Below are 24,788 nucleotides of genomic sequence, written 5' to 3'. Positions count from 1 at the left end.
AGTATTCTAAAAGCGACTCATGTAAACACCTTAATCAGAATATTGTCTTATTCAGAATAAGGTTAGTAACTAGATTACTGCTGTCCATGTAAACGTACTGATTGTCTCCTCCAGACTCCGTTGTAACTGCACTAGCAATAACAAGGTCTCCCTGTGACATCAGAGCGACACACAAACCGCTAACCTTTTACACAAATACACAAATGCATCATTAACCCATAAACACACATGTTTTTATCCACATGGGTGGATTCTTTATTTCTTTTTTCTTTGACGCCTGTCCCTGGGATTGAAGTTCTTTGAGCTGAGCTGTGTGTAGGCAAGTTATGTAATGTGTCATAAGTCATGTACTGTGCCGTTGAAGTCCCCTCCGTTTCCGGTGTAGGGGGTTCACGGTTAAAGCGTGAGCAGGTGTCGGATCAACTCGTGCGAGCGCGCGTGTGATGACTTCCTACGCTTCCGTGACGACCATCAACCGCTTGGTGGAGAGCGCGAGCGCTTAGTTCGTGGGTTAGTGAGTTGAGTTCAGCGGACTGCCACATTGTGCATGCGTGTGTTGGTGTGTGAGGGAGTGTGTAAGAGTGTGTGAGAGTGTGCGAGTGTTCAGTAGTCACCCAACAACACGCTACTTCCCAAGGCTGGTTACAGCGCGCGACTGACAGCTGTTGGACTCTTCTCTAATTTTCTTTCATCTGCAGCAACAACAAAAAAAAACAACCGACACCCCCCCCCCAAAAAAATATAGGTGAGTATCACAAACAGTCTGAGACAACAGAAAAAAAATGGAGGATTTGTTTGTACTTTCGGAAAGCTTTTTGTTTTCAGCTCGTGCATCTCTGACGTAGAAAATCGTATCCTGTTGTGTCGCACGCGCTTCGTTTTCGTACCGCAGATGCGTCCTCGTGAAGTTGTGTGTGTGTGTGTGTGTGTGCGCGCGCGCGCGCGCGTGTGTTGGAGAGAGAGAGAGAGAGACGCTGATGTGGCGCGAGCTGCGCTCGAGGCGCTGAGTGATCTCTGAGGTAAAAAAAATAACGACGGAATTTTTCTGACTGAAAACTAATCTGGAGCTCGACGTGGAGCTCGTCTTCCACAACGTGGACTTTTTTAATAGACACAGAAGACTAGAATATCAAACAGTAACCTAGTTTTGTGGAGCTTTATTTTCATTTGTATTAGTTTTATGTCAGAGACGACCCCAAATTCGTGCTGAAGTGGATGCGAGTGGGTTCGTCAGTTTCCCTCAGTTAAAACACACACACACACAAAACTAATCTTCTGTGTGAAACTACCAATTTTTCATTAACATTTGTACTAAAGTTGTTAGACGATATCATTTGAGCTGTCGGTTATCGATTATAACCATGAAAACCATCCCACTGTAAGCAATGCTAGGATTTAGCTGATATTTTGCCCTGGCTGATCATATCGCGATACTCTGAGTCTTCAATACATGGTATGGATCACGATATTCGGTTTCCTAACATGATTTAGCTTCTGTGTTGAAAACTGTAGCTAAGTCCAGAGGTTTTATTCAGCCGTATTAAAAAGAAAGTAAAAAAAGGAACGGATTGAAAATGAAACAACTGGTACAAAGACAAACAACAAGTTTTTAGTCAACGTCGCTTGAGATGACTGTTATGGATTACAGCTTTCAGATTCTTCTGAGGTAATTTACCTTATGTCCTTAACAGGCGAGGGGCCAGCTGGTATTCGTTGTACTTTTCTTACGTGGATATCATAAAGATCATATCACAATACTTTGAGTCATCGGTACATGATACGAATCGTGATATTTGGTTTTGCTAGCATTGTTAGCGTTTATGGGGGAAAAAATGTATTCAAAAATGAAAATAATGCTAGATGTGTATCATTAACGTTTCTACGTTGTTCGTTCGAAGTTATAAAATCTCTGACGATACTTTTTTAAAAATATTGTTAACGTTTTAACGGATTAAAACCTGACCTAAAAAAATAAGTATTTAACTGTTTAATTTTAACCCCCCCCCCGCAAAGAAAAGTTTGATAATTCATTTGTAGTAATGTTTTTTTAAATTAACATTTATTCGTTATAAATTTAATAATAAAATCTATGAATTGTAATAATTGAATTTTATATAATGAATTGTATTTTTTGTTGTTGTTTTTTTTTGTGTGAAATTTTGCACTGAGTTTTTCTTTACCGCCATTGTGCCTCAGTTTCTTGACTCCTTGTTAAGGTTTATTTGTGGTCCATCGGGGGTCGTAAATATAAATTGTGCTAGCTACTGAACTACAAAACTAGCTCTATTTTCTATTTGTGAGCTTGACAAGCTTTTGATTTAATCAACACCGCAGCTAAATTCCGGCTCTGTGTGTCAGCTTCTTTTTTTTTTCCCAGTGAATTAATGGGACATCTGTCACTGGGGGTTAATGCCCTCCTTATGAGGTGGTGGTGGAGGGAATGTTTTTCTGAAATGTAGGTCAGATCCGACTTTCCAGCCGAATCTGGTGTTGGTTTTGCTGTGAAGTTCTAACGTGAAACACATGTTTCGCTGTTGAACATGGTTAGTGGTATTTTAAGGCTGCGCTCTCCATTGGCCTGATGTAAACTGTGTACGTTTCAGTAAATGTTTCCTAAAATGGTGTACACTTTAAGCTTGTGTTGTCATCTTTCAATAGAAGTTGACAAGGCTATCAACAAGCTTTCAACAGCGAGTGATCCAGTTCGACTGCATTCCGTGTTTGCCTTTATTCCCACAGGAAGTTTAGTTTGAGCGCCTCTTTTATTCAGTGTAACTGCAATCTTCTTTGGAAAGACTTTTTTTTTTTTCTCTTTTATGATTATGCAACAAAACAAAGTGCAAAAAAAAAAACAACATACTTTTTTCGGTTAAACCTTTCTCCATACACTTGACTAAAATGAGGAGCTACAGTATTTAAAACCTCATTTAATGATGTCACTAAATAAACCCTTCAGCTTGGACCAACCGTGTCCGAGATTAAAGTATGACGACGTGGTGCTCACAAAACCTACACGCTAAGCTTGCTAGCTAGCTGAGCTAACGTCGTTACATTGCACGTGATCATCTAAATACTGAAATGTTTACTCGAGATTAAGGTGAGCTAGTTCACTAGCAGTTAGCTAACCGGCTAGGTATGCTAGGTAATGGTAGTGACATTAGGCTATTAGGGAACGCAGTTTCTTATTTGCATATTCATAGAATGTGACTTAAAATATGATGCAGTTTATTATTCTGCAAATATTATGCTTAATGGTTTAAACGGCGTGTTCCTGGGTACGTGACTAGCTTGACTACAACTAGCTCTGTCCCGTGTTCACGTTCGCACACGAGAAAGCGCCAGGCAAATAATGTATGTTCACTGCGATTTCAGCGACAAGCTGTTTCAATCGTATGCAAATTAGGTATGATGCTGTAAAGCAACAAATCCAAACGATTGGCTCGAGCGATTCCTCGGAGCGATCCTGTGGAGCGTGTGGCGCGACTTTTCTTTACTTCTACACTTAGGTCTTATTCTTTATTTACTATCCGGAATTAATCGCCACAAAAATGCAAGGAAAATGTGTAACTGCAGGTTCACGTTATCCTGCCGTGTAACATTATCTCACGTTAAATGTGTATAGAAATGTCGCGTTTAGAAGGAAGTAGTAGCGGAGATCGTTAGCGCCTCTGGTGCGCGAACGTAGCTAGTACGGATAGCTTGCTAATCTGAGAACAAAGCTAGAACGTGACCTGCAAACCCAAACATCGATTTTCATACTCGTCCATGCATGAGATAATTCGCGTCTAGATAATTAGCTTTAGAAACACTCATTTATATGTTGGAATAAAAAAAAAAACGTCGGACGGTGCACGTCCACACACAACAAACCACAAGTGGCTTGTCGCTCGCTGGTATGAACGGATGCAGGGTTAAGCTTTTCCTCTTGGCCTTTTTAAGGACCGCTTCGAGGACCCCACTTCATCTGAGTGATTATGAGTCGTTGTGTTCAGGTGCCAGATTTAACCCTGTGGATCCCCCCCCCCCTCACCCCCTGCTCCTGTTTACATGCCATGGAGCGTGAGAGTGTTTGCTTTCTCAAGAGGATCCACTTGTGCGCCTCGTTCTTTACCCTCCCGTTCCTATGGTTGCCATAGGAACCCGTCTGGCATTCACGAGACTGAATTAAGTCGTCTGGGATGGAAATAAAGAATGGGCAGGCTTTATTTAAACGGCCATGCGGTCGCATGGCTTTCACCAGGAGTCCGGTCGGGTCGGGACGGGACAGGTCGGGACATCTGCGACGCCGTTTGCTGTCAGGTTTAGCAACCGTTATAAAGCGGTCTCGTTTGGCTCGATGGAGAAGCTTGTTTTCTGGATCCTTGAACGATTTCACGCTGCTCGTTTTGGAAGGGGGGGGTAAGGGGGGAAAAGCAGAACTTATTGTGTGGCATGGTACATTTCAGCCAGTGTGGGTCTTTAGTGTGTGTAGAGTTTCTCCTTTTGTAAGCTGTGAAAAGCGTCGCTGAAAGCTGCCTTTGTTGTTGTGGGAAATCAAAGCTGGCCTTGTCTCTCAGCGGGGTGTGCGTACATGTGTGCGTGCGTATGGTGTGTGTGTGTGTGTGTGTGTGTGTGTGTGGAGGGGGGTTGGAAAGAGGAAAGGCCTTGGGGTGTTAACCAGCGCCTCTGTGTACGTCGCATGCAGATGAACTTCAGTTCTTCTACCCCCCCTTTGGGATCTTCTAACTCTCTTTCCAGATGTTTTTAAAAGTCCAGATGTTCTGACAGGCGCACCTGAAACATATCACACATGCTTTAAGTGGCTTCATTAGTCCTTCCTTAATGAACACCTGTCTAACTACTATGACAATATCCAAGAAGAGAAACATGAACTTCTCTCGCTCTCTCTCTCTCTGTCTGTCTCTCTTTCTGTTTGTCTCTCTCTGTCTGTCGCCCTCTCTCTCTATCTCTCTTTCTGTCTATCTCTCTCTGTCTCTCTCTTTCTGTCTGTCTCTCTTTCTCTCTCTGTCTCTCTTTCTGTCTGTCTCTCTCTCTGTCGCCCTCTCTCGCTGTCTCTCTTTCTCTGTCTGTGTGTGTGCGTCTGTGTGTGTGCGTCTGTGTGTGTGCCTGCGTGTGTGTGCCTGCGTGTGTGTGCCTGCGTGTGTGTGCCTGCGTGTGTGTGCCTGCGTGTGTGTGTGTCTGCGTGTGTGTGTGTCTGCGTGTGTGTGTGCCTGCGTGTGTGTGTGCCTGCGTGTGTGTGCCTGCGTGTGTGTGCCTGCGTGTGTGTGCCTGCGTGTGTGTGCCTGCGTGTGTGTGTGTCTGCGTGTGTGTGTGTCTGCGTGTGTGTGTGTCTGCGTGTGTGTGTGTCTGCGTGTGTGTGTGTCTGCGTGTGTGTGTGTCTGCGTGTGTGTGCCTGCGTGCGTGCCTGCGTGCGTGCCTGCGTGTGTGCCTGTGTGTGTGCCTGTGATTAACCTGATTAATTTTGTTCCTCTCGTTCTTTTTCTTTTTTTTTAATGAACTGATGCTGACACACTTTTCAGAGCGTGTCTTCCCCAGAGGTTGGTTCAGTTTCAGTTGCGTGTCTGGTTTATTCGCTCACAGAAGAATAACGTTCAGGATTTCAGATCCGTTTCATTCAGTACGGGATTAGACCTGGTCACGTGTGGTGTTTTTTTTTTTTTTTTTGCTTTGTCTTTCCTCTTTTGTGTAGTTTTCTTCTTGTTGTGACTGGTGTGGAAGAGTACAGTATGATAAGGAGTAAGGAAAGTGTCCTACTTCTTCTGCAGGAGTGTCCAAGATAAGCGAAAGCCGAATTTCAGGCGGTAACGTGATACTTCAGACCTTCGCTCTTCCCTCGCTCAGCATATGGATAAAAATAGCAGCGCCGTTAAAATTCTGACATCGCTGTGGAAACGAGCCAATGAGGTTTTTACGAGGTTGGAGTGAACCGGTGCGGAGTCTGTTAACTCGACATTTTCACTTGCGCTGCTGTTTGCTACATCAGAACAGAATTTTTCGCACTTTGTGGGAATTTTGAGCTTCAAAGAAGGAAATCTTCCACAGGACGACCTAAACACGCGATAATAATTATTACTGATGGCCTACTTTTTATATTCTCAAACTGTCTTTGCTACTATAACCCCTCCCCCATCATCATCATCATCATCATCATCATCGTCTCCACTCTTTCTAACTCTTTAAAATGTGTTCATCAGAAGCATTTATAAGAAACATCCACAGACGAGCCCTGATCGTTCATCGTCTTTCGGAACAAGACGAGGATTTTAGCTGTCCATCAAACGAGGGGGCGGGCAAACAGGAAGGACTGATGTGTGTCGTGTTGTTCTTTCTGTAGCCGATATACTGCAAGATGTGTTAATTATTCGTTTTTTAACCGGTTAACATACTGCATTAGTCGTAAGGTACTGGTTCTGTAAAAAACAAAAAAAAACAAAAACGACTTCCTACGAAATTTTGTTTGTTCGAAAATGTACAGGCTACTCGATTTAAAGGCGACGTTTCCACTTTCACCTGATCAGACTCTAAAATAAACTCTGCGAAGAAACGAAATGACTTTTGTATTTCTCTACAGTACGCACTTGTGATTGTATTAAATGCTCTTTTTAGTCACAGATTAGACACCATTAGACTTTTAAACCGCTTTCAGCACACACGTTGGAGTTTGTTTACTGGGACTTGAACGTTCGATGTGAAAGCGTGCATCCCAGTAAAATCCCAGTAAAATCCCAGTGTCTCATAGATAAAAGGTAAAATGCTTATAACGTCGCAGGCTTTGAGTGTGAACTCTTCTGCGCTCTGACCCTTCCTAGTGTTTGACTTTGCTCTGTCCGTGCCTCATACCCAAATCTTTCTACAACGTTAAAATATAAAATACAATGTCCTGAAACTATTTGTTTTTCTTTCTCTCTCTCCATTTTAGAGTCGGCAAAATGGGCAAAGGTTGCATCTCCGCCACCAAGTACTTTCTGTTTCTCTTCAACCTCCTGTTCTTCGTGAGTACGGCTCTCTTTATCTTTGAGACTCCACGATCTGTTGACTTTGACTTCAGTAAATAAATAAGGAAATGCTGTAGCTGTGGGTTGGCGTGAGGATAAACGTGTTGATAGTAGGAATGAATAATGAATGTTTAATGAATGCAAACACTTTTTTGATTTCTTTTTTAAGTTTAGTATGATTAGTAGTAACGAGTCATTCGATTCAAAAAGACTGAACTAGCGTTATTATTATGAATCGTTATTAGCTTTCGGTTATTTCTGGACATTTTTGTGTATTTAAACTGGTTTCGGGTGGGCGGGGCTTTATCGTGACTGGGTGATGTCATGTAATAGCGTGTATGAATCAGAGTTAATGTGTTTGCATCAGCTTCACAAACTGATTTGACCTCTTCCTTTCTCTCAACTCCACCTTTTTGGACTGGCCGTGACTTTCTAACAACTTAGTGCTTCTAGTCCTTTATTTATTTATTTATTTATTTATTTACCAGGAGCAGGATATAGTAGCCAGGCTAGATTATAAACTGTGTTAATGCTAGTCTTAATCAGTGTAGGTTTTTAAAAACCAGCTGAAGTTTGCACCCACCTTGTTGCGTTTTGGTTTTTTTTATTTTGGTTTCACCCTGTCACTTTGTTTTTCTAACTTGCGCTTCCAGAGAAACGCCAACAGCTTCTATATAATCCGACATGCCCCGACATGCCCGGACCTTGTGGGTACTGTAGGAAAGTCAGAGCTGAATTATTAAATAAATCTTGGACGCCGTTGAAGATCACACGTTAATTATGCAGATTAATATGCAAATATTTCCGGGTGGATTTTTCCTTTCTTTTTTTTTGTCTCATACGAGTCGCTCGTATGATTTGCAAAAAGAACAAACTGGTTTTTTGTTTTTTTGTTTATTTTTTTTGGGGGGGTTCTCCAGTTTGCGTAACTGTTGTATTTTGAGGAACTGCTCTTTTTTTCTTTTCTTTTTTTCCCTCCAGCTTTTAGGCAATATTTATGGTTTTAACATAAGTGTTCTCTTTATCAGACTCATCTAGCCATCTCTATCTCTCTCTCTCTCGCTCTCTCGCAAGACATTCCTGTAATTACAGAGATGATAAGCGCCCGGTTCTCTGTGGGTCCCTGCGTCTGCCCCCGCCCTGAGTAAATGAAATCTCTTACCCAGGCGTACGCCCTCCAAATCACAGGCCTCCATCATCAGGTCCAAACAAATTCTGCAGGAGCTGTAGCATTATACACGTACAGTATGTTCGGATCAAAGCTGTGCCACCGGAGGACGATAAAAGCCTCGAGCAGTTTAGGCTTGAAGTCGTACCGGGAACGAAGGCGCGGAAAAGTGATGGATTACAGCCTTCGTTACTACGAGGTGTAGCACCAGTTTTTTCAGGAGCGGCCATTTTATTTTCACCGACCGGGATCTGATGGTAAATATAACGGGGCCGAGTCTCTCCTGGATCGGTACCGTATCAGTCTCAGCGTAGCGTCCCTGACCCGACCCGATCCTGCTCACTATGTTTACCCAGCATGTATTTATTTATTTACGCATTTATTTTTTTACTGGTAACACGTCCCATAAATGCTTATCAGCATCTTATTCCATTTACACCACGGCTCTCTTGAACTCTGCGTTCTGATTGGTCTGTAGTTTCTATAGTAACGGCTCATTCATACGGACGACACGCGTCATAGCCGTAATAATATACGTATAAGAAAGTGCTTTGTTTTATTTAATAGTAGGAAGGAAAGCGTGTGTAATCGTTGATGTGCTGAAGTTTTCTGTATGGAGAGAGCGCTCTGGCGTCGGCGCTTTGGAACAGGAACACGTCGAACTTTAAGCGAGAACAGGAACGAGCATAAAGAGCGCGACATATCGTTCAGCAGTGAAGGAAAAATGTTCATCGGTGGGGAAGTGCTGTGGTGTAATTGGAATAAAACACTCCGAGATACGCCGTTATTGAAAAAGGCTGAAACAGGAAGTGCTCAGCGCAGGCCCGGGTTCTCAGCTGAACTATGAACCAAATGTTAAGATTGATGGCGTGCGTTTAGGCCAGGTTATGGTGTACTCGAAACAGAGGCCACATCCGCTGCAACCTCCTCCTCCTCCTCCTCCTGCTGCTGCTGCTGCTGCTGCTGCTGCCACGCAGAACCATGGCTCGATCAATCCCAGATGTTTTAGTGTTGTACTACAGAAGAGAGAGAGAGAGAGAGAGAGAGACTGCTCTTGGAAAAAGAAAAAAAAAAAACTATGGTTAGAACTTCTTAGTGTCTCCAGTACACTCTGGCACACACACACACAGACACACACACACACACACTTTCCTTATCTCGTCCTGTCCAAGTGATTTGGAGCGACCAGCTTGCAAATTTAAAACGTGAGGCCCTGCTTTACCCTCTTTCTCTCCAGTTTGTGATTAATTTCTCTCTCTCTCTCTCTGTCGTTTCTCTCTCTCTCTCTCACTCTGCAGATCTTCGGAGCCCTGATTATGGGCTTTGGACTCTGGATCCTCCTGGACAATCAGAGCTTCATTGCAGTCCTGCGTAAGTATTTCCGTTCCTCGGGATCTTCTCCGTGTGCGAAACAGAATCTATCGTTTTGAATAAGCTGGTGTTTTGTTAACCCGAATAAAACGAGCCCCTTTTCATTTGCTCTGCGCGTCCTTGTAATTTCATTCTCGTCAAGAAGTGATGAGAGGACCCACTCCTTTTTTTCCCCTTTTTTCTCTTCCATCTTTCTTTTTTTCTTTACTCTTTCATTAGCGGCAGCTCCCGTTAGCTCTCGTCCTGCCTCTCTGACTCACGATGTTGTGACTCGGCCTTGTGTAGGACCGTTTTACACGACCATCTGTGTCTGATTTTTTGTTTGTTTGTTTGATGAGTACCGTTGCTTGCGACGTCATGTGATGTAGGCTGCAGGAGTTTCTCATCACCCCCTTTGTGCAATAACACACAAGCACACACACACACACGCTGATCTGTTTTCCATCCTGAAAGCTGTTGCAGAGAGGTCAGTGGGTCTGTGTTCTAAGGAGGCTGTGAACTAGAGCCTGGGTTCACGAGTGGCGCGGATAACTGGGCCGGCAGCACAAGTGTGACGTAACGCTACAGTTACAATCAAAATTATTCACCCCCCCCCCCCATCACAAATCAGGTTTATTGTGAAAATGTACAGATTTTCAGATGTTTGCGATGAACAAATCAAACAAAAGCGAGTGAAATAGTTCGACACGACGAACGCTTCAAGCGGTTTCCCCAAATTCAACCGAAAATACAACTTATAATGACTTCTCCAGTTTCATAATTATTTACCCCCCTGAATAGAATCCCTCACAACAGCACAACTATGCGGAACAGGTGTTGTCTGAAGCACACCTGATATAAACTGATCAAGAGCTTCATTAGCTGCAGCAGGGGTGCTTGAGCTGGAACACATGAAACACCTGAACTGGCTCGGGGCAGAAAATGTATGGAATACCTGGACGGGGCAGAAAAAGGAAGCTACCGACGGCTGCAAGCAGATTTGTGAAGGCAGGTTGTGAAAAACCTGTTACTTGGTGTAACAGGCGCTGAGGTTTCAGTGAGCACAGTAAGGCGCGTACTAAACGCAGAAGGTTCCCATGCCAGAACTCTACCCGAGGCAGTGCGCAGGTGCTCTGGCCGCGCCACACTGGTCTCATTTAACCGCTCGCTCATTAGCATGCGTCACGTCAGCTCTCGGATCCATGTTAGTCATCGGCGTGAACGAGTTTGGTGAGCGACTCTGTCTGAGCAGGAGAAGAACAGAGCCGTCTCTTTTCCACACATCAGCTAGAGTACGGCTGAAGGCTCGGTTGGCACGGTCGACGTTACGCTTTTGATGATGGCTCTGGACTCAAACTGAAGTTAATGCAGAACATCTCAGAGATCGAAGCACACTTATGAAAAAAAAAAACAACGTTCATGTTCTTTCATTCTGAACAGAACTGCAGCGTAACTGAGGCTGCGTCCACGTTAATCCGGATCGATCCAGAAACAGCATTTTTGTTTTAATACGCTCGCCGTCTATCCGTAAATCCATAAAAAAAACGTTATTTTATTTTATGTAAATGTAATAATTCATGCAGTAGAGGGTTACGTCAGGTTCCTCTCAAAAAATTTTCCACATGTCCTCACGGCTTCAGTTCTTACCTGCCGTTAGTTATATAGTTATAACCCTGGTTTATCTTACAGTACAATATGTGATTAAATGTCTACAGAGGCATTACGAAGAAGTTTCGAAAGTTTGTGCACCCCTGAACTTTACACACGTACTATGCGCTTGTTGAACATCTCATTCCAGATTTATCCTACCCTCCCCCCCATCCCCTTTGCTTTCCCACTCTTGTGGGAAGGCTTTCCACTAGATTTAGGAGCGTGGCTGTGAGGTAAAGAGCATTAGTGAGGTCGGGCGCTGATGTCGGGGGTTCAGTCGGTGTTCCAGTCCATCCCAAAAGTGTTCAGTGGGGTTGAGGTCAGGGCTCTGTGCAGGAGTTCTTCCTTGTGAAGGTCAGGTGCCAACATACTTCATATAGTGTATTTATAGCTGTTCACCATCACAACTTCAAATATACTCTGAACAGGCCACGGTTATGAGCGGCAAACTACAAGTGACGCGACCGAACATACGGTACACGTTGTAATCTTTCTCCTTATTAATCGACGAGCAGTGATTAAACCGACGTGAGTGATTTCCTCCACTGTCATGATTGGAGCAAAAACGCCTCCGTGTCTCCACGCGCCAGACAGACACATTGCTGCAGTCAGCGATAGCTACCGGACGTTTGTTGGTTCTCTCAGGGATCCCTTGTCTGTTCTCTCAGAGCACCCCCCCTCTCTTTCTCTCTCTCTTTCTCTCGCTCTCTCTCTCTCTCTTTCTGTCTCTCTTTCCATGAGAGGAAAAGAAAGCAAGTTTACAGAACGCTATTGTTTCTCTGATCCAGCCGCTAGCAGCCTTCGCAGTCCTACTGATCCCCAGAGAATCGCCACGTTTCCGCTACACACCGAGCGACCGAGGCTGAACACACACAAACGCAAAGAACACGTGTGTGAAACTGCGGACAGCATGGGAACATGGTCACGTCTGCAGATTTCCCTCTACAGATTCAGATTCTCTCAGCCATAAATCTGAGAAAGAGCCCTGCGAACAATTTTTCCACTAAAGCTCGTTTCCCGAATGCTCCGAGGTCGTGGCGTTGAATTCGGCGGTTAAGCTTGCAGAAAGCAAATTGCTTTGTTGAACGAGTTCTCAGAAGGCTTTAACAGTTATTTGGCTCTTGTTGCTGGAATTTTATGGAGACAAACTCTTGAGAATAATTAGTACCACATGTTTTTGGGGTCCCCTGCCCCTCCCCTCCATGAAACGTTGTTTAGACCAGACAGTAACACGTTCTGTCATCTGTAACGAACTGATCTAGAGCTGGACGATATAATATCGATATCATGATAAATTATATCACAATACGACTCTAACATGTTAAAACACATCCCTAAGTGCAATTACATGAGTGGGAAATGCCTTATAAAGGCTCCATAACATGTTGAGCATATAACATTAAGGCTATAACAGTACATCTAGCAATCTTTTATTCCTCTTACACCACAGCGGTTTTCCCAAGGATTACAATTTGTAACTTATTAATAGCTAACACATTGTACTTTTTATCCATTTATGGTTACTTATAATGTCTGTAAAACAAGTTCATTTCTGTCTCTCTCTTCTCGGAAAATCAGACACCAGAGACTCCTTACCGAAAACGTCACCATGGCAACAATTACGGGTTTGTCTTTGTTAAACAGTGGTACTTTAAATAAATAAATAAATAAATAAATAAATAAATAAATAAATAAATAAATAAATAAATAGGAGTTTATTATTAGCTTTAGTTTACGTCGATCCCTGTGAATGAGCTGTTACTATAGAAACTGTTAGAAAGCGCGCAGTGTGATTTGCAGCTGCGGAACTACAAATGAATCAACACCACCTGACCAATCAGAATTGAGTATTTAACTATATATATATATATGGCTGGCGATCTTTGTCGTCTTTTTAATTACAAAGTACATTTAGTCAACGTTTTTTAACGTGCTGACCGACTGGCGCGGAGTTCCACGAGGCTCTTCAGACCCGTCGCCGTGCTCGATCGAATGCATCATTAACGCCTCCTCGGTGTTTGCACTCTCGTCGGTGAGATAACCGGATAAGAGACGCACTTTGGACTGGTACTGCAGATTACATCAGGTGGTTATGTCACACTGTTGTGTCGTAGCTCTTTTATAGAGCGACTGTACACTGCGCTATTGTTCAGAGAGGCAGCGGTGGAGATGGTGCTGATGTTCTCACCACGGAGCAGGCGTACAGGAAGGCGAGTAGGAGTGACCGCTAACTGAATGCGAAAGTGTGACGTCATCGGGGTTTAGCAGTGAGGTTTAGGGGCAGCCCCACACTTCCTGCTTCTTTGCCGTGGAACCACCGTCATGTCCTCAGCTGTTTGTTTGTTTGTTTGAGTCATACACAGAGATATCTGGAGCTCTGACGTCCCTTTGTGGACCTGACTGGATGATTACCTCACCACTGACAGTCTACTGGTTCTCATCTCCTTTGTGTCCAGTTTTCGACTTTCTTGGCCAAACACCATGTTTCCTCGCAGCCTCTGTTTGTAATCCCCAGGTGATTCATGCTGACGGTTCGCGACGGCACTACACAGACTTTTCCTTACAGATAATGAAACTGAAACCTTCAGAATCAGCCGGAAGCGATTGTTTTCTTTAAAAGGGGTCTTTTGGGGTTGTTTGGTTTGTTTTTGGTAACTTTACAGTTAAACTCTTTCACTTGCACACACAAATCACTTACTGTGCAAATATAAGAAAATATAAAGTGTAAATATGATTAAAAATCAATCCCAACAACAACACAAACAGTCAAGTCTCTTTGTATGTAAACATTTCCAGTTCCAAAAACACATTTTCCAAATTCAATTCCAAGTTTGCAGTTTGTTACAGGAATTGATATCTGATATGTTTGGGGGTTTTCCCCTCACAATATCCAATCTAATCCAATCCAATCCAGTTTTTTTCCCAATATCCGATAGAGTATCCGATCAGTTCCATCTCTACTAACAATTTTAAAACTTTTTTTTATTTTCTAAATTTTTTTTTAAAAGAGATGAGAAGGTCATTCCCAGAAAACTCTTTTTAAGAAAGAAAGAACAAATTGTGTTTCCTTTTGTTTTTGTTTATATATAAATATAATATAATATATAAACACACAGATACTCGGAGATATCGTTTTAATAAATAAATCGTTCCCTTGAGTGTTTTTTCATCAGTCAGTACCCTGGTGTCAGGAAATTGTTCAGCTAGGTTATCGTACATTAGAAAAAAATAAATAAGAAGAATTAAACCAAGAATTAAACCATAAACAATATGTTTAATATTCTTAATAAAGGATCGAAAAAGAATTTAAGTGAAACTAGGACTCGCTGTGAAGATGCATGGTACAGTACGGCTGGGGATTTCAGTAACATTTCATAACACAATCCAGAATTAGTCAAATAAATATTTCTATGAAAAATTTTGAAAGATTTTTCTGAGTAGCGGCCGACTGAGCCGCCATTAATCCTGTTTATTGATGATAAACCTGTCACCGGTTAAATCCTCACAACACACTAAGCTCAGATTAAACTCGGATTAGGAACCTCAGCCGTCGGTATCTCCTCAGAGCGTACAGTTTAATTTAACGCACGATCCGTGTCCCTAGAAGGCGGCCGTGACCTCCTGATCCGGACCCCCCGAGCGCGGTTTGTATTCTAACCGTACCAGATGTGGACAACAGAACAAAATAACGTATCCACAATAAAATAGTGGCTGTAATAAGATCGTCTGGAACTTCAGGAACGTCACATGGAAACAGATTTCATTTCCACAGTTGCTCCAAAGGGCCTATGGCCTCGCTTTTTGTTGGTCGGTCAGAGAAAAATCCAACCACAGCGGTTAAAATAGTGACACATCTGGGGCGTTAGTCACTTCAAACATTAATATTCAAACGCGTTCAATTATTAATCCGGTTTAAAATTTGTATGGATTTTATGCTAGCGTCGGACGAGCGAACTTTCACGTTTGTGTCGTAACGTATGGGAGGCCAAAACTACACGTGTATATTCTGTTTCTGTAAATTTACATAAATTTGAACATCATTCAAATCACGAACGTCATAGAACTGTCTAACACTAACCTACCCACGCTAGCTTAATGCGTAATATTCGACTGCATTCGAAAATTAATTACGTGTCAAATTTGCATAAATCTTGTACTAGCCTCAGTGGAGTACACGATCACAACACGGGAGGTGAAACTCACCCGTTTAAACGGCGGAAACACGCACGCCACTTTTCAGCTGTTCAGCTGGGAGTTGCGATGTCATCGCGTTGGTTAGTAAAACGGCAAAGGGGCGTGTCTCCAAAACTTTGACTAGAAGTCTAGTCAGACAAATTCGAATTTGGATTTTCACGTTCGATTATGTAAATAAAATAGATCAAATAAATAAAACAAAACTTTTCTGTAACTTTTAACTGGTGTATAGAAACGCGCGAATCTGAAACAATTCGAATATGCATTTCATACCTACCTTTTGAATGCGTAGATATCCAAGAAAACTCTGACATTTTGTATGGTGTAAAACGTATGAAGTGAAAATTGCTTGTTTAGACAACGATCCGAATATTTCATGAATAGTTTGCTACTTACGTGGTCACGTTTATTTTTTAATTTGCTTGCAATAACAACAACTGGAACATGTCCGTGGGCTTCTGTGGTTGTCTTGTGACCGATACTGCCCCCTGTTGACCGGCCACTATAAGTACATCAAGTGACAAGGGGGCATTTTGCTAAAACCTTTGTTGTTCTAGACATGTGTTAGTCAAGTAGAAGTAAAACATTTGAACGTGATATTTTTTGAATAAATTTGCATATTGTTTGAATATGGAAATGAGTTTGAACAGCCCTGTTGTCTGTTCCCCGCTCATTTACACCTTTGTACTGTTTTGTTGTTTTTGTAGAAGATTCCTCTACAGAACTGAAGGTGGGCTCATACATTGTGGTTGGTGTCGGTGGCTTCACCATGCTGATGGGATTCCTGGGCTGTCTGGGAGCAATCTACGAGATCCGTTGTCTGCTTGGACTGGTAACACACACACACACACACACACTCACTCACTCACTCATATAAACAATATACAAATGTTTCATAATGTTAAAGAAATCTCTTACTATGAATACGAAGAGATTTAGTGACTTTTTTGAATATGAACTCTACTGAGAGAACGATTCGACTCTGAATCGACTCCTTGCAGGAAGTGAATCACTTTTGGTTTGCTGCTACTTTTTTTTGTGTGTGGACTCATTATTTATAAAATAATTTATTGAGCGCAGACTCCATCTTTTGTATTCTGTTGATTTAAAAAAAATAAAAAATTTGATCCCTTTTTGTTTCGCTTGCTAATGTGCATTGTGAAAGCAAACCAACCTAAATAGCAAACAAATCAAAATAATCAAATTCTCTCTGAAAGTGCTGTTCGTGCTTATCGGACCAGTTTATATACAGAAATTGCATGAATTAATTATCAAATGTGGTCTGCGTAGTGTGACGCAACTTTGAAAAGACCTGTAGAACCTTGTTTAGCAGCGATACCATCCACCAGGTGATGCCTACAGCAGCTAGTCAGACTTGTACGTCGGTGTGGGGGAATTTTAGACCTTTCCTGCCTTAAAAAAAAAACCAAAGCATTTTTCACTTCATCAGTGTGGAATTAAACGTTACTTATTAACGAGCGTATCATAAAAACGCAGGTCACACACAGGCGCGAGCTGTTCGTAATCTAAACCTGAGCGGATCAGATTACACGCGAGACTTTCTGTTTGGGACTTCATACACAGACACGCATCGTTAATCTCCTGATGTGTCTCTGATCCGCAGTACTTCACTCTCCTGCTCCTCATACTCCTCGCTCAGGTGATTACTGCTGTCCTCATCTTTCTCCAGCGTGACCAGGTGAGTGACCTCATCGCCCAGGCAGCCATTTTCTGCCTTGTTTGTTTGTTTGTTTATTTATTTTTATACCCAGAATAAAAAATGCTCCACGTGGACAGATGCTTCACATGTGCCTCAGCTGGAGATGTTAGAGTCTCAGGACTGGATTTTCCAGTATGGCTTTCATTGCTTGGCTTTGTTTATTCAGGTTACAAGAACAATGGAGGGGAGGAGGGAGGAAAGCGCTCGAGGGAAAACTTGCTTTTGTCCTTGCTCAGAACTTATAAACACGCTGCCCCCTATTGCACACATGGGGTAATTACACTAGCACTCCATGCCAGCGAGTTGGACGTTATGGTTTTGCAAACAGATCTCCGATCTCTGACATTATCAGCATAAATTTCCCCACTTTGGACTTTCTTCAAACTTTCCACTCAAGTGTTTAAGTATGGGATTTAAAAAAAACCCATCATCACCACCATTGTTTTCTTCCCCCCCCCTTTTCAGAATGCCACAATACCTCGTTATCTTTTCGATATTGATAACCGATACTACAGCCTTGAGTCTCGGGTGATATCGATATCCTGTGTGATGTGTGTTTTTTTTAACTTCAAAAACTATTAATACAGGAACAATACCTAGCTAAAAACACTAGGATTGATAATCAACAAGACTGCTTCCTGTTTCCTGTTATAAATTGGCTTCCGTTCATACTTGAGCTCCCCAGTAATCGTCTGGGAATTGTACTTTGCTTCGGTTTCATCTTCTTGGCATTTCAGTTCCTTCTACTTGATGAATTAGTCAGCACTGAGGTTTCAGGAACATCTCTCTCTCTCTCACACACACACACTCACACTCTCTCTCACACACACACACACACACACACACGTAGTGATGGTGGGATTCTGCCAACTTCATGTCTTTCCTCGTCCATGAAGGGAAACATGTGGCCAGGATCTCCAGTAAGGCGAGTATTCATCTTAGAGACAGATATTATTCCAGATTTATTTAGCTATTAAAGAAGGATTTGGATTCAAATGTAAGAGTTTCTGCCAGCTGGAGACGCGTAACTGCAGAGCAGGAGATTTTCCAGTGTAAATATCCTTCCAATATGCTTATTTTCTCTCATGTTCACATCGCACAGAGGTTTACGTGGTTCAGACCGAGTTCATGTTAGGTCAGATTTTTTTTCTTTCTTTCTTTTTCTGAGTTTCGTCTACAGTCAACTTTCTTTGGAAACTGTAAAAGAATGGAAAGTTTTTTTTTTTTTTGTTAAAAAAAAAAACCCCCAAAGTTTTTCATATCTAACTAGGAAAAAAAAGTTCTCATAATCACTTTTAATACACTAATTTTATAGTATTTTCTCTCAGAGGTATAAAATGAGTCAAAATCAGTGGTCACTCTCTAAAAAAAAAAAAAAAAAATATATATATATATATATATATATATGAGCTGCACCGATGTATCGGCCGATAAAGGTTATTTTATAGTTTAAAAAAGTCTGACGATCAGGGCCGATTATATCCTGTCAATCAAAAGAAGGCGAGAAAACCCGTGGATTTGGTGCTGTGTGTGAAGATGATGTCTCGTGTGGAATGACGATAAATCTGCAGTGTGTAATCTCTGCACTGATAACATTTTACACCGGAGGGGAGCAGCAGTGAAGCGAAGTTTCAGCGTTGAGTCTAAATTTTTACATATTTATTTATTTATTTATTTTTACTCTATCTGTGTGTGTGTAATGCTTGTAAACGTTCATTCATTTAAAAGAAAAACAGCTTACTACTTTAAAACTTTGTCTGAGAATCCAATTTTAAACCTGTATTGTGCAAACAAACAGATAGATAGATGACAACACTATAAACACATTTTTAATGTTCTGAGTGGGATTCGTTTACTTTATGTATTAATTGTTCTGCTCATTTTCATCACGGGTGCCAATAATTCTGGAGTTGGCTCTATTTAAGCTCGCAGTTTATTTCGGATTTATATTTAAAACATTGTTCTGTTTTAGTTTTGTTTTCTTGCTTCATAATAAAATCATTTTCCTCGTGTTCAGGACGTTAAATTCTGCAGGACTTGAACTTGATTCTTTTAGCACACTCGTAGTTTTGAATGTGAACTAAAAGGTGAAGTAAAAGTCGATGGAGCTTCTGAAAGGAACGCAGCTGGTCTGGTGCGGGTCTGGTGAAGTCACTTCTGGTTTTTTTCCCCGTTCTTACAGCTGAGGCACACGACGTCCGACATAGTCAACAAACTTGTGGAGAACTACCAGGGACAGAACAAGACCGCAGAGCACGCCTGGGACTACATCCAGAGGAATGTGAGTAAAGAAGAAACAAAGAGGAAATGTCCGTTTCAACGACGGGCAACGACGTGGCGATACCTTTCAGTCGAAGTTGAAGGCTAAGTTAGCGTTCTCTTATAAATAAGAGATTAATAAAATTAGTGATGTGCAGAGAACGTAACGCACTGAAAAGTAAAGCCGTTGCGCTGCTCTTTCAGAGAACGGTGTCTATGATGAAAAAGAATCAGCAAGGGATGGTTTTTTAAAAAAAATTTTTAAAGAAATAAAAGCTGACTTTTTGTCTGAAGTGAATGTATTTCCCTGTTTCATTATCGCATTGTAGTTGTGCTACACTGAAATGCGATTGCTCTCCTAATCACAGCACTAAGGACCGCAAAAGCCCTGATATACAAGCTGTGAAATGTTTTTTAAAGGGCTGTATAATTGGTTTGACTTAGTAACTTGTTATTTCAAGATATTACCTTGTTATTTTGACTTTAAATCGTTATTTTGACTTAGTAACTCGTTCAGTTATATTCTATACAATTATTATTATAAGTCAAAATAAAGTGAAATAGCTTGTGAAATTTGTTAGTAACGACTTAGCAAGTTAAAATAATGAGTTAAAAAATGTTAGTAAGTTAAAATAATGAGAGCGTAATTTAAAATGACTTGGTACGTCAAAATTACAAAAGCCAGAACCTTTCTAAGCCAAAATTATGAAATACTTAGTAAGTAAAAATTAGACACTAAAATTTAGATACTTAGTAAGTTAAAAGCGAGGTACTAAGTCAAAATTATGAGATCTGTGTTAAGTAAAAACAAATACTAATGTTATGAGCTACTTAATAGGTTAAAAGCAAGATACTAAGTCAAAATGATGAAATACATATTAAGTAAAAACAGATACTAAAAGTGAGATACTTAGTAAGTTAAAAGCAAGATACTAAGTGAACATTTTGAGATACTTAAGTAAAAAGATACCAAATTGAGATATTTAGTAAGTGAAAAGCAAGATACTCAGTCAGAATTACGAAGCACATATTAAGTAAAAACAGATACTAAAAGTGAGATACTTAGTGTCTTGCTTTTAATTTACTATCTCGTAATTTTGACTTGGTAAGTTAAAAGCAAGATACTAAGTCAAAACTATGACATACTTCTTAAACTTAAAGAAATGCGATATTAAGTCAAAATATTGAGATACTAGTAAGTTAAAATTGCGAGATAATATCTTGAAATAACGAGTTACTAAGTCAAAATAATGCCAGCAGTGTATATATATATAAAAAAAACTTGCAGTCCAGTGCTTCCATAAAGAAGAGTCTTGTAGAATATTATGTTTGGTTTTATCTGGAAGTCTAGTTACTGGGTTTAAAGCTTTTTTTTGTTTGTTTGTTTAAACTTTTGTTGTTGTGGTTGTTTTATATGAAATAGCTGTTTTAAAAACACCCGAGATCCCAGTTATAAAAAAGGAAGCAAGTTTGAGAGCTTCACAGCTTTGATGAATTATGACTGATGATAGAAGTTGACTTTTTTTGTCTAAGCCTTTACTCTATTTTCTTTGTATTTCTGTCTTCATCCTGTGTGTGTGTGTGTGTGTGTGTGTGTGTGTGTGTGTGTGTGTGTGTGTGTGTGTGTCCCAGATGCACTGCTGTGGCTGGAATAGCCCTAAAGACTGGAACAGCAACCCTGTGATCACCAACAGCTCTCTGATGTTGTACCCCTGCTCATGTCAGAACAACTCCGTCATGGGAGAGAACACCACGGACGGCAGCTTCTGCAAGGCTCAGTCTCCTGATTGGCCCGTTTACGACTCGGTATCTTCCTCACACACATGCCATAGACGCGCACGCACACCATAACACTACATTCAGTTATTCATTAATAATAATAATAATAATAATAAAGTTACAGTAGTAATAAATTACAAACAACACAACTTTTTAATACAATTTTTAATGTTTAAAATATCACTACTCAATCAACATTTCATGACAGGTGCCAATAATTCTGGAGTTGATGGTATTTCAGCTCACGCTTTAATGCGGCGTTTCTGATTTCCTGCTCCCCTTAAAGTTACGGCTTTTACCTCTGACACTGGAGACTCCTTCCGTAAACGTCTCCGTACGGAATCATATCAACATGCACGTCACCACGAAAGAGCTGTTACTATAGAAACGGTAACGCGTTAATATAAACCTGTGATGTGCAGCTGCACTAGTCAGAGCCGCTGTTATAGAAAATGAATCCACAGCTTCTGACCAATCAGAATCCGGAACTCAACAGTGATGTTAATTTATCAAACCCTTTATACCTGCCTTCATGAACTTTGTTTACTTAACCTGTGACAAGTCTATAGTTCAGGATCATTGAGAGATTTTTTTTTTTGCATTTACTTTGTTGTTTGTTTGTTTGTTTGTTTGTTTGTTGTTGTTGTCATCATAGTCATGTTGAATGTCTGCTCATCTTTGTGCTCCACTCAGGGTTGCGTGGACCAGGTGGAGAGCTGGCTCGTCACCAACTACGGAGTCATTCTGGGAATCTGCCTCGGGGTGGCTGTTATTGAGGTATTGCTTACGTCCTGTTCTCTCTCACACACACACACACACACACACACACACACACACACACACACACCCTATTCAGATCAACTTTATTGTCGTTATAATTTAGCTAGCCTAACTGTAATTGTAAGTGTAATTTAGCTGTATAACTAACACGGGATAGGACATTAAGTGAGTAGTTTTTAACATTTAGCTCAGTTTTAGGGGATTAGTGGGATCTGATCATCATTCACTGTGTTCAATAATGTGTGACTGTGTTAAATAATAACCGAAATTGTAAATGGTCTGCACTTATAGCACTTATATAGCTCTTTTATCCAAACCGCTTTACACCGTGTCTCATTCACACACACCAATGGTAGCAGATATACCATGCAAGGCGCTAACTTACCATCAGGAGAAACTTGGGGTTCAGTGTCTTGCCCAGGGACACTTCGGCATGTGGAGTCACGTGGGCCGGGAATCGAACCGCCAACCCTACGATTAGTGGACACCCCGCTCTACCACCTGAGCAGGAAACGCACGGAAACAGTTCATTAATTCACTTTGTCCTGGGTGAAAATGATCATAGAACCATTCTGTGTGCCTGCGTGAGTGTGTGAGAGTCTGCGCGAGTGTGAGTGTGTGTGCGAGTGTGAGTGTGTGCGCCGTCCTCGTTTCTTCTCGGCTCGGTGAATAACGATCGTTTCTCCCGCAGCTCCTCGCCATGATCCTGTCCATGGGCCTGTGTAAGAGCGTACACCAAGAAGACTACACCAAAGTGCCGAAGTATTAAAGAAGAAAGATACACACACACACACACCCTTTAGATTTAAAATATATTGACCTTCTCTGCGTAGTTTTTTTTTGTTTGTTTCTTGTTGTTTTTTGTTTTTTTTTAAAGAAACTTGCCCCAAACAAACCCAAACGAAGCTCTAGAAATTGTGGAAAAATCCTAAACGTGTGCAGAGCACGGTGACGTGTGTAACGTGTTCTGCTTTGTTTATTTCACTACGTTAGCCTCCAGTAAGTTAAAACGTGCACCTTCTGTCATGAGCTTGTGTTCACAACATCGTCACCTAAAACTTCCTGGACGAAGGAAGGAAAAGCGTTGGAGCCTTTCTCTCAGCGCTCCTCTTCACACGCGCTCCAAGCTAACGACGTCGACTGCATGACACGTCTTTTCTTTTTTTCCATTTCTACATCAGTAGTGGTGTTGTTATTGTTGTTGTTCATGTGTATATAATTTTGCGATGCTTTAATTAGCATGTTTCGTGGTTAGGACGGGCTGTCACTCTTTAAAAATCTTTTCTCCAGTTATAGTTGTTGTTTTGTTGTTGGATTTTTTATGTACAGATTACGTATTTTTTACATTTTGGATTTTTTTTGGCCTTATTATTATTATTATTATTATTATTATTATTATTATTATATATTTTTTCTGATTTCCTGATTTTATCTGTGATTTCATCGCCTTGTTTCTAATCCTGTTGCTTTCGTGTCGCTCGCTTTCGCTTGTGACTCCTTTTGGTGTTTTATGAAAGAAGACGTTTTGAAGATTAATCTCTTAAATTGTAACCCGTACACTAGGACTCCTATGTATGCACTCTGTTTTGAGGGAAAGAAAATATAAGCAAACAACAAAAAAAACCTGATGAACCTTAAAATGAAGTCTTATTATTATTAGTATTATTGTTTGAGATTTTTCCTTTTTTTCTAGACTTTTTTTGTATATTTGAAGAAAGGAAATGGATGGAAATACAGTCGGAACATCTCGTGTTTTGTTGAGAAATTATCCTAAGAAGTAAATCCTTCGAATTTTTTATGGCAAAGGAAATATAATCATCTTTTTTTTTTTTTTTATAAACCTCGAATACAGTTTTGACCGAGTGTGACTGTTAAACAAGAATAAAATAAAAATCTGTTACAATAAAGTGAACTCACCCAGATTTTGTTGTGTTTATTGTGTTTGTGATGATGGATGTTGTGTAGGTGATTCCACTGACACACACTAGATGGCAGTACTGGATATTCAGGGACATTTAAGCAAACGTACAGTACGTCTCTTTACTGAAATGTATTTATTTATTCCTCTTAATTTTAACCACTTTGTCCTGATTTAAAGTTGTTTACACAGTACAGAGAAACCTCACTGAAATGATCTGAAGCACTAACTGTCTCCGGGTTTTATTTCTAAAAATGAAACCATGACTTCACACAGTACCATGTGAAACTGCGAGATGAGCTAATGGAGATTTAAATAAAAACACACATTACAATTTCTAGACACAGCTTTATGAAGCAATGAGTTTATTTATTTCAGAACTAAAAAGTTTTCCTCCAGTCAAGGCCATTGTTAAATCACTGATCTTTATACATTTGATCATTAAACTATGTTAAAATGTGTTAAATACTTCTCTATGTCATATATATATATTTGTCAGAATTCTCACATCGTCTAATTATTTATCAATATGTAGCTATTATTATTATCATTATTATTATTAAAGTGGACGATGTGCTTGAGGTTAATATCAACCAGGGTTTACGGATTTCAGCAAAATTTCCAGCCCAATTACATCTGGGGAAAAAAAACACACCCAAAAGACCTGAAACTAGTCCAATCATTTGGTGGGAGTCTCTTTGCCCTTGCATGAAAAAGTATTTCATTAACCACTCCATAATCCCCCTTACTCTCTCTTAATATTTGCAATATAACTTACAATAGAAATGTTTCTCTACATCACAGACACACTGTCTGAACTTACGCTTTACCAGTTTGTGTGAGATTTATTACATTTAATTCAGATTATTGGCTATAAAACAAGATCTTAGTGGGAGATGAGTGGTTTTAAACTTGCTCAATCTGGCAACCCGGTCATTAAAGTTCCAGTCAGCGTTGGGCAGGAAATATCCTGCC

The 24,788-nt window shown here is 40.8% G+C and overlaps 1 protein-coding gene across 2 annotated transcripts; it reads left to right on the top strand.

The window, feature by feature from the left end:
• Positions 1 to 493: 493 nt before the first annotated feature.
• cd82a (CD82 molecule a) lies at positions 494 to 23,817 on the top strand. 2 transcript variants are annotated; one of them, XM_053634692.1, is made up of 9 exons: positions 494 to 745; positions 6,920 to 6,992; positions 9,462 to 9,534; positions 16,065 to 16,189; positions 16,982 to 17,056; positions 19,260 to 19,358; positions 20,969 to 21,142; positions 21,809 to 21,892; positions 22,587 to 23,817. In XM_053634692.1, exons 2-9 carry the CDS (start codon positions 6,930 to 6,932, stop codon positions 22,662 to 22,664), a joined length of 771 nt encoding a protein of 256 aa, XP_053490667.1. In that variant the 5' UTR covers positions 494 to 745; positions 6,920 to 6,929; the 3' UTR covers positions 22,665 to 23,817. The 2 variants fall into 2 exon arrangements, with proteins under 2 accessions (XP_053490667.1, XP_053490668.1); XM_053634693.1 differs by lacking the exon at positions 494 to 745 and adding an exon at positions 899 to 1,019.
• The last annotated feature ends 971 nt before the right edge of the window (positions 23,818 to 24,788 follow it).

The sequence above is a fragment of the Ictalurus furcatus genome, chromosome 10, assembly GCF_023375685.1.
Source record: "Ictalurus furcatus strain D&B chromosome 10, Billie_1.0, whole genome shotgun sequence".
In the NCBI taxonomy this organism is placed as follows: domain Eukaryota; kingdom Metazoa; phylum Chordata; class Actinopteri; order Siluriformes; family Ictaluridae; genus Ictalurus; species Ictalurus furcatus.
Note: the sequence above shows the minus strand (reverse complement) of the source record. Positions and strands in the feature narration are given on the sequence as shown.